The sequence below is a fragment of the Neomonachus schauinslandi genome, chromosome 3, assembly GCF_002201575.2.
Source record: "Neomonachus schauinslandi chromosome 3, ASM220157v2, whole genome shotgun sequence".
Classification (NCBI taxonomy): Eukaryota; Metazoa; Chordata; class Mammalia; order Carnivora; family Phocidae; genus Neomonachus; species Neomonachus schauinslandi.
Window position 1 is genome coordinate 183624397 of NC_058405.1, and position 14315 is coordinate 183638711.

General features: G+C 37.7%; 1 protein-coding gene across 2 annotated transcripts in view; it reads right to left on the bottom strand.

The window, feature by feature from the left end:
- The window catches only part of TRIP12 (thyroid hormone receptor interactor 12), a 140041-nt gene that overhangs the window by 24618 nt on the left and 101108 nt on the right, over positions 1-14315 (bottom strand). The window contains exons 16-25 of one of the 2 annotated variants that reach the window (XM_021682990.2): positions 13828-13981; positions 12480-12708; positions 12059-12177; positions 9545-9752; positions 6650-6750; positions 6243-6417; positions 4910-5051; positions 3646-3837; positions 1989-2140; positions 334-506 (exon numbers count right to left, since the gene is read on the bottom strand). In XM_021682990.2, the coding sequence (XP_021538665.1) occupies positions 334-506; positions 1989-2140; positions 3646-3837; positions 4910-5051; positions 6243-6417; positions 6650-6750; positions 9545-9752; positions 12059-12177; positions 12480-12708; positions 13828-13981 (1645 nt within the window). The remainder of the gene's footprint in view (positions 1-333; positions 507-1988; positions 2141-3645; positions 3838-4909; positions 5052-6242; positions 6418-6649; positions 6751-9544; positions 9753-12058; positions 12178-12479; positions 12709-13827; positions 13982-14315) is intronic. The other variant, XM_044913769.1, reaches the window with a different exon arrangement.

The window sequence follows — 14315 nt, forward strand, 5'->3', positions numbered from 1 at the left end:
GCTTCTCACTCTGACCCTCCCCCCTCTCATGTGCTCTCTCTCATTCTCTCTCAAATGAATAAATAAAATCTTTAAAAAAAAAAAAAAAAAAAAAAAAAAAAAAAAAAAAAAAAAAAAAAAAGATAAATGAACTCATCACTGAAGTAAGCCATCAACCCGTCCCAAGTGTTACCATGTTTCCACAGGCTATGTAGAATATGAATGACGGGAACCCAAGTTCCCAATGCTAGGTTTTAACAGAAGCAGCAATAGACAGGGAAATCGTTTCCACATTCCCTAATATTCCCAGCCCAATGTACATATAAACACAAAACACACATCTAGGGAAAGTACCTCTAACTACAAGGTATCTCTCGATAGCTTGTACCAAAGCCAGGGGATCGATCTTGACCGGCCCGCCTTTCCACTGCTTCACGTTCGCACAGTCTGGATGTCTTTGTAACTGGCATTTTAACTGATGTGTGTTGAAAAATTTTAAAGCCTGTGATCCTCTGTTGAGAGAAAAGCTCAAGATAATTTGTGAAAAAAAGTTATTCTATTATTTTCAAAATCAATTTATTCAAACAAAAGCAAGACAATACAAACTGCATTTTCTTAAGGCACAAAATAAGCACTTACCTAGCAGCTATGTAGTCAAGCCAGCAATTCAAGTTATTTAGTGAAAGTTGTTATAAAGTTAAAAATAAAAGAGGGTGTGTATGCATGCATATGAAAACATGAAATCATCATTCTATCTCGGTCATACGGGGAAACCCATGTGAGCAGAAATCCTCACCACTGAGATTTAACTATTTCTCTAGACTAAAAATTCCTCAACCATCTGAGCATGCTCACTTCTGCAGTATTTTGCCACTGCCTAACTAAATTCTATGGTATTAAAAACAAAGGAAAAAGCCCTCTTTTCTGCTTTCAAACATTTCTGCCTCAAAATTACTTTAAAAAGTAACCTTTAAAATTTACTTTGCTACATTCATTTGAATGAAGCAGTTTCATAGCTACGCCAGTCTAACCCTGGTAATAATCTTTAATTTAATTGCTCATTTCTGGAAAGGGCTGACAACAGTGAGACATAGGCTTAAAATGCAGTTATCTGTAAGATTTCGTAAGGCATGCAAATAGGAGTATAGGAAAGAATATTCCATTAGACAGGATACATACATATGTAAACATACATATTTTATACAAATCTGCATTAAAATGAAAAACTTCATGGTTTTCTCAGCCATAGATGAAAATGCTCCTGTATTTCATAAAATTTTCCAGGACAGGATAATGATCAAAACTGATTATCACATTCTGTATTAATTTTCAAAGCCAGAAAAAACCCTAGCACAACAGATCCCTTCATCTGTCCAATACTGCATAGTTTTAATTCAATAAAAAATTTACATGTTTTCAAAACACATCAGACTGTGTATTTTAAAACGAAACTAATTTCTTATTTTGTAGGCTTCTAGTCATAATATTCCAGAAACCTTGTAACATCCCGTAAAATACAATAATGAACTTTTACAGTGCATTCTTTCTGTAGATTTCATGAGTCCAGTAAAACTACTTTATTAAATGGGAAAAAATAAAAGTTTCAATGAAACAAGAAAACTTCAAAATATACACTTATTCGTTAAAACCCACCAAAGGTATAACCACTTACATCACATAGGAAATCACATTATTGCACAGAATGCAAATATTTGATTATGCATATTTATAAAATTCACAGGGAGAAGCAATATATATTAAAGTTTATCAATTTAAGGAACACTAAGCCTATTACAGCTTGCCAACACAGTCACTGGCTTATATATTTCCAAAACATCACGTTTAAAACACATGGGGGGATTTTAAAGATAAAAAGTGGTTTTCTTCCGTCATTATAGCCAAACGGTCTTCGGGCAGCTTAAGAGGTTACCAGACCTCTTGCCGCTTTCCCTCAACAAAATGAAGCGCAGGGTCCAACGGCAAGGGTATGCGCAGGCAATGATCCTTACCTGCCTCCGGTCCCATTTCCACTGGGGAAGTCATGTACTTTGACTGGAAACTGCTCCATCTGGCTGAGGCAGTTGTTCATCTTGTGAACTAATGCCAACAAAGGAGCATTACCCACTGGTTCTACTCTTCCAATGGGCTCTTCTCCAGGAAGCTAAAGTTATAAATAAACCAACAGGTTAAACAAGGCCTCTTGAAAATGGAACACTCCTCAACAAGAAAATTTAACAAGCAGTTTTACAAAAGAGAGCTATTCATCTATTCTCTTTTATCTCTTTTGACAGATCTGTTTGGAATGATTATTTCCATATAAATTATTGCAAAGAGAGACCGACCCCTTTTTGTAATAGGCTCACAATCCCTTATTCATAATTCCTAAGTCCAAAAGGCTTGAAAACACAAGTAATTGGTGGTGAGATCTGACTCAGATAGACAGGAGGCCATCTGCAGTCTTTACTTACCTGTACCGAGTAGGAATATCCATATGCTTTCTTGCAAAAATATTTAGTGTGTATGGAGTGCTATTTAGAATCCACTGAGAATATTATCAGGTAATATATTTGTACTATATTGTAGAACTCTTGAAACCCCTTCAGCCCCAAGGAGTTTCAGGTAAGAGATTACAGATCTGTACGTAATCTTAAGCATGGCATAAAACTACCTCCTGTATTACTACACATCTAATGTATCTCAAACAAGTAACTGCTTTATATAGCCCAAGTTATAACAATATAGTAGGCACTCAAATGCCTACCAACACTGAAAGCAAGGCATGGTGAAGTAGTTTCACCAACACACAGGAGAAATACCCTTAGTCCTACTACACAAATGATCCAGAGGATGCCTTCTCTCAAGTAGTTTTGAAACAAGTAGAATGATGTTAAGTCATTAGTGTCCAAGAGTAGTTACATTCTTGCTCTCACCCACTGAGGCTGAAGGAAGGGGAGCCTCCCTGAGCCTTCTGGTCTTGCAATCCAGATTATAAGTGGTGACTGAGACTCTCAAATAGAACTGTTAATACTGTACTTTATATTCAAAATGGAAACATATATGCTCACTCTCTCTTATATCTACAGCTATTTTATCATATTTCCCTATATGTATATATTGTAAACTACAACATGTTTAAAAACAAATATTGAGAATAAAATACATTCACAAGTAAGAGACTACGATTAATGGCTGGTCTTGCAGAAAAAAACAGACTCAAGATACATTGACCATAGAAACTGTGGCACCTGAGCCATCAAATCATCCTTCTGTTGCTTTTCTAGTATATTTGATATAAAAAAGACCAAGGAGGGGCGCCTGGGTGGCTCAGTTGTTAAAGCGTCTGCCTTCGGCTCAGGTCATGATCCCAGGGTGCTGGGATCGAGCCCCGCATCGGGCTCCCTGCTCCGCGGGAAGCCTGCTTCTCCCTCTCCCACTCCCCCTGCTTGTGTTCCCTCTATCGCTGTGTCTCTCTGTCAAATAAATAAAATCTTTAAAAAAAAAAAAAAAAAAAGACCAAGGAATCCAAATCCAACTGTGTATCAGAAGTTAGAAACTTGACCTCAATATCTTGATCAGCATCTAATGGAAATTACTGAGATAAAAACATACATATCAGTGACCAGTGATTCCTATAAGATGACAGAGAAGCATTAAGAGACAACTTACTGGGGAAGAAAAGAATACATGAAGGAATCTCTTTAATCTGATCTCTCTGCTCACAGCATCCTTTTCACTTTTAGATGTCAAATAAAGCAAGAGCTGCTTCACGAATCCACTATGTTGGATTTCAAACGATGAAACATCGGACTCTGAGACTATGCTACGGATTTCTACAAGGCACTCAGCTCCACCATCCACCTGGAAAGAGTTGGGAACAGTATTTCTACATTTATTTAAACGGTAATTACTAAATGCACAGTTCACATTTCCCCAATAGGAATTGAATACATTCTCAACATCTTTAAAAAAGAAGGTGGGGGGAGTGATACATTCTTGGTAGAAACTTGGAAACTATGATCTTACACGCATAGTCAAAAATGTTAGTATTTCATGGAAGAAAACCAGCATCCATACTACTAACATAAAAAAGAAAAGTCTCACAACCAACGTTGAATAAAGAAATAATAAATAAAAGAGGATAAATAAATAAAGAGACAATGAATTGAAAATACAAATTGAGGGGTAAAGAGCTAGAATACCAGAATGAGAAGATAAAACAAGAATATAAAGTGTGGCTTTAAATTAATACATTTAAAACCTGGATGAAATGGACAATTTCCTGGAAAACATGTACTACTCGAATTGCTCAAAGTGCATTAAAAATGTAAAAAGGCTAAGAATCAGATGAAATATAAAGGGCTTATTCAATCTCCCTCTCCAAGTACTATCAGATCCACGCGGTGAGGGGTTAGGGAGGGTCCATCACATCAGCTCCAATACCCATGTTGAAAGGTACTTGGGGGACATTTCTCAAGTCTCTTTTTTTGTCAAGAAATATGGGATGTGACAGATCGCCTGGGTGGCTCACTCAGCTGAGCGTCCAACTCCTGATGTGGGCTCACAGTATGATCTCGGGGTCGTGAGGTCGAGCGGAGTCGGCTTGAGATTCTCTCCCTCCTGCTCTGCCCCTTCCGCCACTCACATGCATGAACTCTCTAAATAAACTCTTTTAAAAATATATATATATATGGGATGAGAAGAGAAGAAAGTCAAAGCTGAGATTCCCAGTATAGTTAATGATAAAATAATGAAGCACGAAAGTCAAGGGACAAGTTACAGAAATGTCAGTGTTAAAGGCACACGTCTGGCGAGAAAGCTGATCTAGGACAGCAAGTCATGGAAAGTCAGAGTCATCAAGGGAAGGACAGCAAGACAGGAGAGATGCTGGAAGAGATGACGAAGGACCAACACGGTGCAGCCCACATGGTACCTGGAGGTTGAGTTGTTCAGTTGCAGCACAAAGTCTCTGAAGGACATTCAGTGCAGGGTTGCTTCCATCCATGTTCTCAGAACTGAAGTAACGCTCTACAAACTTATGCGCCTGTTCCTTAATCCAACCTTTAATTTTTTCTCTGCAAGAAGGAAAACCAAGATATTAAATTTAGTCTTCGTGTATAGAAAGGATTTCAATTATAACTGCACATCAAAGGCAAACAGCTGCTACATTTAAAACCCTTTTTCACCTATGCTTCTAGATTAATAAATTCAGATGAACCAAATTAAGTGTCATTTTGAAAATGGGCTAAGGTGCAGTAGAGAAATGCACATGTACTTAAAATATAATTCAGATCATTACATGAAGAATATACAAAACGTTCTAACTTCTTGGAACTCTACCAGGCAATCGTTTCTTCCCTAAGTATTTGCCTGAAAGCAACTTTACATAGCTGCTTCATTAGGTACAGACATATCTGCTTTGTCCTTTATTGTGTTCCTTGGAGAGCTGAAGCAAAAACTATAGACCAGAAACATGCACCTGTTAGATGTGCGATTAACTGAGACCTGGCTATTTAAATTACAAACTCTGATGGCTTTAGATATATATTTGCTTAATTATTTTTTATTAACCAAAATTCGGAAAAACAACCAACCAACCAAACCAATCCACTAAAAAAAGGAGCCTGTTTCTTTACCCAGTGGCATTTGATTTTTAAACATTTATTTGCAGAGAAGTATTCCTTGTTGGTATGTTATATCCAGAGTCAAAAAAACTAAATAAAACAACTCGGAAGGGTTTTAAAGAAACAATTTTTTAAAGCCAGGGACTGGGGGGGGGGGGGGAGCCAGACTAGTATGTGGAAAAGTTTAGCTGATACAGTTCTAAATATCTGAGAACAAACAAACAAGCGTCTACTCTAGGATCCTTAAGTTCCACTGTAAAGAGTAGAGAAAGGAAAGGTATCTTTATAAAAGTGGGTGAATGTCTGTGTGTGCGCACAGAAAATGACAGCTTTCGCTTGTCTAGAAACAAAACTAAGGAACAGGTTCCACAGGGAACATAATTTATTTGGTTTTGAACATTTGTTAACTCCCAACCAGAAATGCTGAAATAGATTTTAAGATGTTAAGACTGGAATTTAGGACAAAGCCAGGCAGAGTTCAAGAAATGAGAATCTGCTCCATCCTTGAGCAATGCCACTTCTCAGCATAAATTAAAAGGTCTGGGTCCACGTTTCATCTCCACAAAGTAAACGTGCTGACGGCAATAATGTAGAGTTTTGCTAATCTGAGAACGAAAGTAATAGAGAATTCCCCCACTTCACCTATTATTGGATATGGTGTCCTTTGAGGCGGCCCTGGCAAGACCACTAACTCCCGCAGTTCGTGCTGGTTCAATGTTGTTGCTGTTGGACTGTGCACTTAACCGTCCCCACGTTTTTGGGTTCAAGCTTGCCAGGAAAGAAGACTTAGGTGACTGAGTAGTGGTAGGGCTTTTAGCTATGAAAAGAAACAGGAATGACAGTTAAGTCATCTTAGCGTAACTGACGAAAATCAACCGAATTTTAACGTTGCTGTTGACATTACTAGATGAATTTGCTGAAACAACTAAGAACACTGAGTGTTTAGGAAACTAAGGTGTGCTTAAAGCTGTCAACCATTTTCAGAAGTACATGCCTCTCACTGCTACCGTCTTTCCCTCTGCACCCCACCGCATCACCAAAGCAATTACCTTGATTGTCTACTTTGTCATCATCTCTTGGAGGTGAATACTTTGGCCTTCTTGGCCCTCGTTTTGGCAGCCGTTTTCTCTTTAGAACATCACTTAATCGACTATCACATGGGAAAAGATGGGATAAATTTAGCAATTACCACGATTTATTAGCATCGTTCACTGAAAAGCAAGCTAAAACGGCAGAAACAAGAACTTGTAAAATATGGCCATAAAAGGGTGTTCTTCATTTTGTGATTACTTATTTAATGCAGACTCTGCACCAATCATGTTCTAGAGGTCTAGAGACACAGAAAATGATTAATCCAGAAAACACCTTATTAACACTACACTGAACTACTAAAAGTAAAACCAAATAGAGTATCTGATTAATCCTGTGTTAAAACTCTTATTATAAAATTGTACACATACAGAAAAGTACATACAACAAATCTTTGATGCGAAGAAGCAATATTAAAAAGAACTGTGCTATCTAACTAGAAAAAGAATGTTAAATCTGATTACCGTATTTCTTCCCTAGCTTAAATGACAAAAAGTAAAATATACAGGACATCGAGTGTTACCAAGATACTTTCCCAATACTACCCAAAGTATGTAATTACAATAACATCCTAACTGAATGTATTTATAAATAGTTTAGTGATTTTTTTTTAACTCAAAATTACCTATAAACAAATCTATCAACTCATAGTATGAATAACCTATTTTGAGTTACAATACCTAAAACAGAACATACATAGACTTTGTATCTTATTTTCAATATTCTTAACAACAGTAGAAATAGTTTGAAATATCAGGAGATTCTTAGAATAACAAAACTACTTAAGATGGAAATGATGGAAAAAAAGTTCGGGCTCCTGGGTGGCACAGTCAGTTGAGTGTCCAACTCTTGGGTTTCGGCTTAGGTCGTGATCTTGAGCCCCGCGTTGGGCTCCACGCTCAGCATGGAGTCGGCTTGAGTTTCTCTCTCCCTCTCCCTCTGCTCCAATCCCCCCATGCTAGCACGCTCTCTCTAAAATAAATCAGTCTTTAAAAACAAAAAGTTCTGTTTCAGCTGGTCTGCAAACCAAATAAAATTAGAACCCCCCCCCCCAAAAAACACTCAACAACTTTTGAAGTCTTCCAAAAGCTGGTATGTCTATTAAAAACACTTAGTACTATGTTTAAATATGCTTCACAATTAAGACAAGTGAACTTTTTTCTTTCAACACTTATTTACTTTAAAGAGAATAAAAGTAGGGGGGAGAGGCAGGGTAGAGGGAGAGAGAGAAAATATTCAAGCAGATTCTGCGCTGAGCTTGGAACCTGACATGCGGTTCCATCTCATGGCCCTGAGAACATGACCTGAGCCAAAACCAAGAGTTGGACGCTTGAACAAATAAGTCACCCAGGCGCCCCATGGACAAAGAACTTTCAAACATGACTGAACAATTCCCCCTTCACAAATATATATGAACTTTTATTTGAAACCATACTGGAAAGGAATGGAACCACTTAAATCTCTGAAAGTTTCTTTCCTCATCTTTTAGAATTTCAAACTGTTAGAAACTATAAATCAAGTCTAATTCCTTTAAGTGGCTCAGAAATACTGCATGTCTGAGTTGCATCACATTTCACCAAGCACCTGATGTCTCGGGCACCATGCCTCTGCTAGATAGTGAAACCCTGCAGTAATTTAAGTTGCTACAACAGCCAAGGGGAAGGATTAGGGCTGGAGAGGAAGGAAAAAGAGAGGCAGGCAAGGCTGTGAGGGAAAACTGGCCAACAAATCCAACTTGAGAAGAGAGAAGGTCAAGGGTCCCCATTATATTCTCCAGGCTCAATCCCATTGGACTGGGCCCATGATATAGGTACCACCCAAACTAAGCACCTTCCTAAAATAAAAGCCACTGTGACAGAAGTCCCAATCTGTAGCCCAAGTCCCAGAATTGCCAAAATTCATATTTAAGCTAGAATGGACAACTGCCAGCAGGTGGCACCAAAAGGAGCTGGGACCCTGAGCGAGATCAATTCTTAGGACAATGACACCTTGTAGTTTACAGGATTAAATGTTTGGACCTCACTTATTAGTAAGTATAGTATGTTTTATCAAAATCATATTATAGCTTAAAAGGAGCAGAAAGGAGTATTATACTAAGTACACTTTGAATTTCAGAACTGGATCTGTTGATCACGCACCAGTCATACAGCAGTATTAAGTTTCTAATGTCAAAGAAACAAAAACACCTTGAGTGAGCGTAATTTGTTTCAACACAACAAAATGAAACCTAATATGAGGGTTTGGTAATGTTCTCAGAAGCACAGTACAACAAAGGGATTAGAACAGATAAGGAGGTGGAAGCAGACATATTTAAGAACTCCCACTTTCTTTTATTGAGAGCAAAGTTCCCATTTGCCAAGTAAGAATTAATGGGAAATCAGGTTTTTTCCTGTACATTCCAAAAATTCTAGTGTTTAATATTTCTCACTATGTCACGATCTGGATGTCTTGAAGCTGGTATGTATGCAACAGTGCAGTAAAAAATCACAAAACTATGGAATTAGAAATGAGGGTTCAAATCCTACATCTGTAAAATAAGTGTGTGACCCTGTGCTCATCATTAACTTAATTAGTTCACTCAGAAAGTTCACTGAGCCTCAGTTCCCTGAGAGGACACTGGAAATACTTCGTGTCTCTTGTGGTTCCTAAACACGGCTCAATCCAGTGGCTTTCCAATAAATGTCAGTCTCTTCCCATTCCCATTAAACATCGAACAAAACAGAGATGGGGAAAAAAAACAAAGGGTCCTCTCTTAATATTTGACCACTTTACATTTTATTCCCTGTGTGAATCTCAGGTACCAGGACACAGGTAAAGGCAAAGAGCATGAAAATCAGCACAAAACTCTGACTTACCCTTGAGGGCTCAGATCTAAAGAATCATCTCTGCTGTGCTGCAAGCTGGGGGACCCCAAGTCAGCCGCAGCGTTAGTGGCGGCCGTGGCTGTTCCGCTGCTGACTGACGTCGTGGACCCCAAGGATCCCGACCCATTCGTACATGCCTTTGGTGGACTTGTCAACAAAGACTCTGATTCTGCTAAGTGTTTTACTTGATGCATTACACCTATATAGTAACAGATTTAAGAGTCAGTTTTAACCAAGACCACCTCCCCAGGATTACAGAATCTCTAAACGCTAACACTGATTTACAGGGAATGAATTAAAAGTATCTGGCAAATGGGGGTTGGGAGGGGAGGGGAGGAGAGGGGAGGGGAGGGATGGAGCATGATGACTTAGGTGCCAGGGTTTTCGACTTGACTCCATTCTGGAAGGTAGGAGGCAAATTCAACATTGAAGAAAGAGGTTTATATTGAATGTCTTCAGATATTCAAAACCTGATAACAGGAAATTTAACAGGGTCACACGTAAAGTTCTACTGGAAATTCGAAATACCATTATAAAAACAATGAACTACAAAAATGCAGTAGCGCACCTGTGGCTTGATAGCCAGGAAAGAAAGACTCGCCACAGTTATTAGCTAACTTCAAATGCTACAGTGAGTAAGATCACAATAACACCACTGCCAAAAGAGAACACCAGCAATCCAAGGATGGTGAGTTTTCACATCCTTGGAGGTGTAGAGCTAAATAGTAGCTTACAAGGCAGGGGTTCATATCTGGGCTAGAATCACAGGAGAATGTACATGGTGGGGGGTGGTGGTGGGGAGTGTGGGGTAGTTGTATGCCGAGGTCTGTGTCCAAATGTATGAATCCATGTTCACACATTCACATTTTTTTCTGGGAAACAGTCCAGAGCTTTCCATCAGAATTCTTAAAACAAACTAACAAACACAAAAACACACAAAAAACCCCACAAGATGTTTGAATGAACTCAAAGTTGAGGCACTGACATTCCACAAATATTATCTGCAGCAATCACATGCCAGACTGTGTGTTAGGTACTAATAATATGGCCATGGATGAGAAAAATGGACTCAGGGCAGTTACTGGGAGAAAAAAAAATTATAAGAAATTACAAACAAAAGAGTAAACTGCTCCTCACAGAGAAAATAAGTTCTGATAGAGCACACAGCAATTAGGACCTAACAGATTCTAGAAGGAAGGCAAGGTCCTCAGGAATAAATGACATTTAACTGGAACATGAAAGAACAGTATACCTAGCCAGATGCAAAGTAGTAGAACTAATCAAAACTCCTCCATAAACTTCATACTGTATATACTATATAAATTTTGGGGGCTGGAAAATTCAATCTGATGGCATAGGGATACTATAAATGTAAAAAGAAAAAAAAAATCACTTTGAGAAAAAGACATTGATACACTTCCAAATCAGAAAGGTGAAATAGATCAGAAAGGCAGAACAACTAAAGGCAAACAACTAAAACAGAACATCAAAACCAAAACACAGAATGCAAGTTACAAAATAATCCTAGGCTAAAAAGAACACATACCAAATACTTATGTGATCACAGAAGTATCTATTCATAAATGCACCCCATTTGTTAACCATAGTTATAAAGTTTGCCTTCTATTTCATATAAATATGTAGTGTTGGGGTTAAAAAAAAACCTGTTATTTAAATAGAACTAGTAAGAAATAGTGAAAACCTCTTCCCATTTGATTTAATACTCTTACACTAGCATGACTACAGCACTCTCAAGATGTGAAGAGAGGCAGATCCAGCATAAGGCGATGAAAGAAGGGGAAATAGATCATATACAGAAAGAACTAGGATTGTTGATAAGATGGAAGATGAAGCTAAGGATTACTTGAGGATAAAATACCATTATTTCCTGTGCCCCCACACAAGACCAAAGTATCCTCAAAGACCAAAAGAGCCATAGAGAGATTTGTTGATGAGAAAGAACTCCTTTAATATCTTGGCATATTTGAAAAGGATAAAACACCCGAATGAGCAATACGGTTTCATCTTTGTGATCTTCAAAAAGAGAATGGAAAAGTACTGTGTCTCCTAGACTGATTTCCATGTTTAAATTCCTCAAATTAGGGGACTAAACCCAATGAAGTAAGTAATAATTCCTTTTACAAGTGTTCTGATCTACTAATGGGATTCATTGGGAAAGAAAGTGAACTCTGACTTTTTCAAGACATCTTTATGGGCAGTTGCACATTATCTATATGAAAAGGAACGTCAATGCTGCTTGCTTCTGGCCCATAAACACTCAGATAACCGAAATGTAACTAAGTTTTTATCACCTGACCGTTAAAATCTCACACAACCCATATTAACAGATTTTACGAAGACATACTCTATATGTACGTGAGTTATAAGCATGAAAATTCCTTATATAAAAGTTTAATTTTTGTTCTAAATTAAAGCTATATGGCTACTGAAATACTATGTAGACTAAAAGATTAACCATTAATTAATTATCGTGAATGACATTACCTTCTCTTCTGAAGTAAACACTAAAAATATCAGGTAACTTCTGCATTAAGATTTCTGCCATCTGAAGTGCTCCAACTACTATCTTCAGGTCTTGGCTTGACAGCATGGAAGCAATGTGACTAAAAAAAGAAAGCATTCGTATATAAAACATCTGTCTGAATTTGAGAATTATTTTTGGCCATACTACTTTAATTTTGAGAGCAAAATATTTTAATTGTGAAAACAACCGAAAATTTTCTTAAATGCTTAACTTTTGCATTTGTCTTTCTCAAAGGTGTGTATGACTATAAAGAGACAACAAAGGCCTCGAGACATTACAAATAAACTGTTCTATGCACTTTTCCTGTATTATTAAAGACTGCTGAGATTACTTGCAGAGACTTGAATTTCTAAAATGTTTTCACTATTTTCATGAACACACCTTGAAACAGCATGATTTTTCAGGACATCCTTCAGAAGTTCAGCATCCGCAAAATAAATTATCCTAAGAATTGCTCTAAGGCACTTATGTCTGACCGCAGGTCCTGCTGAGGAACTATACACTTCATAAAGAACACCAAATAATGTCTTAATAAAAGACTTAGCCAGTTCCGGATCCTCTTTCATAAGCTGTGCTCGAGCATCATCCTTCTTTAACTCTGAATATCCACCTGTTATTTAAAAAAAAAAAAAAAAAAGTACAATCCTAAACTTACAGACTTCACAAATAAAAGTAAACAACAAAGCATTCAAGTTGCTGTAATTATTTGAAATGTTATGAAAAAAATCTGGTTATATGACAAATTAACTTATCTAATGTGATCAACTGGGGTCTACAAAGATACAAAAGACAGCATTAAGACAAAACTGAGCCGGCTAGAAAGAACAAGGTATCAGCACACTGTACCTTTTACTTTAATAATATATGTTCAACAAAATACCAAGGATACTTCAGTGTTAGCCAGCTAAACGACTGGTAAGAAATAAACAGAGCTCAAGAAATGGACAGTGGGTATGTGACTAGAAGCTATGGAAAAATAAGATGATCTGTTGCTTTTCTTCAAGGGAATAAGGTAGAGGGAAAAGGAAACTGATGAGGAAGTAAGCTCTAGACCAGGGGTTAGCAAAGTACAGTTGAAAGGCCCAATCTGGGCCAGCGCCTGTATTTGTATAAATCTTACTGGAACGTGACCACATACAATTCTTTATATTTTTTATACGGCTGTTTTGGAGCTACAATAGCGGTGTGGAGTACGGGCACTAGACAATCCATAAAGCTTAAAATATTTACTATCTGGCCCTTCTCAGAAGAAGTTTGCTGACCCCTGCACTCTACACTAGAGGTGCCAAAGCAACAGACTGAAACCCCAAGGACAGAGACAAATGTCAGAAACCTGAACAACAACAAAACAATCTATTCTTCATTAGTGAAGAAGAGAATTTTCATAGGGATATAGAACATAAAAGGTCGCAAAGAACTCGGCTGATAGGTGTGTGTGGATCTAAAGGTGTAAGAGGAATAACAGGATCAGATAAAAACTGCATGGGCCAATTCTGGCTGGAGTCCGGGACACTGCGAATCACAGAGCAGGAAAATAATGCGGAGGGTACCGTTTCAGCAATGCTGGCTCACTCATCAATTAAAACGTGACAGAAACAACAACAAATTAACTACTACTATGCAACGGTCTCTTAAGCTTCATGAAGACACTCAATGAAATAATTACTTTTTATCACAAATATTACTCACATGACAATACAGTACTACTATTAACTCAAAAAGTACTTACTAGTGTTAGTATTGGCTAAGGGGTTAGGTTTTCTCTGAATGGCACGTGCTGTTCCCGTGTCCTCATTGATTTGCTGCATAGAATTAAAATCAATAGTATAAACTCGTCCCAGAGTGGACAAGCTTATCTCATCCTCACCGACCTGATGGGCTGCCTGAGAGCAAAGAGAGAGAAACCTTGAATATAAACATGGAGAAATTTATTAACTTAAGACACAGTGGGACCCTCCATAAATGCTAACTTACATATTTATTTCATCAGGTTTCACATGGTGAAGTAAAAGAGTATGGAAAATTTAATAGTGTGGACATGACAAAACCCATTCATTCAATAAATCATTTTTAATTAAACACAATTATACACGACAGGCCCTACAAAGTCCCCAGAGACATAAATACAGATAAATTCCTGATGAAAGATCCAGTCATGTAGAATCACTGACATGAGGAAGACACCATTTGTATTAAAAAGGCTTTTAAGACATTGCT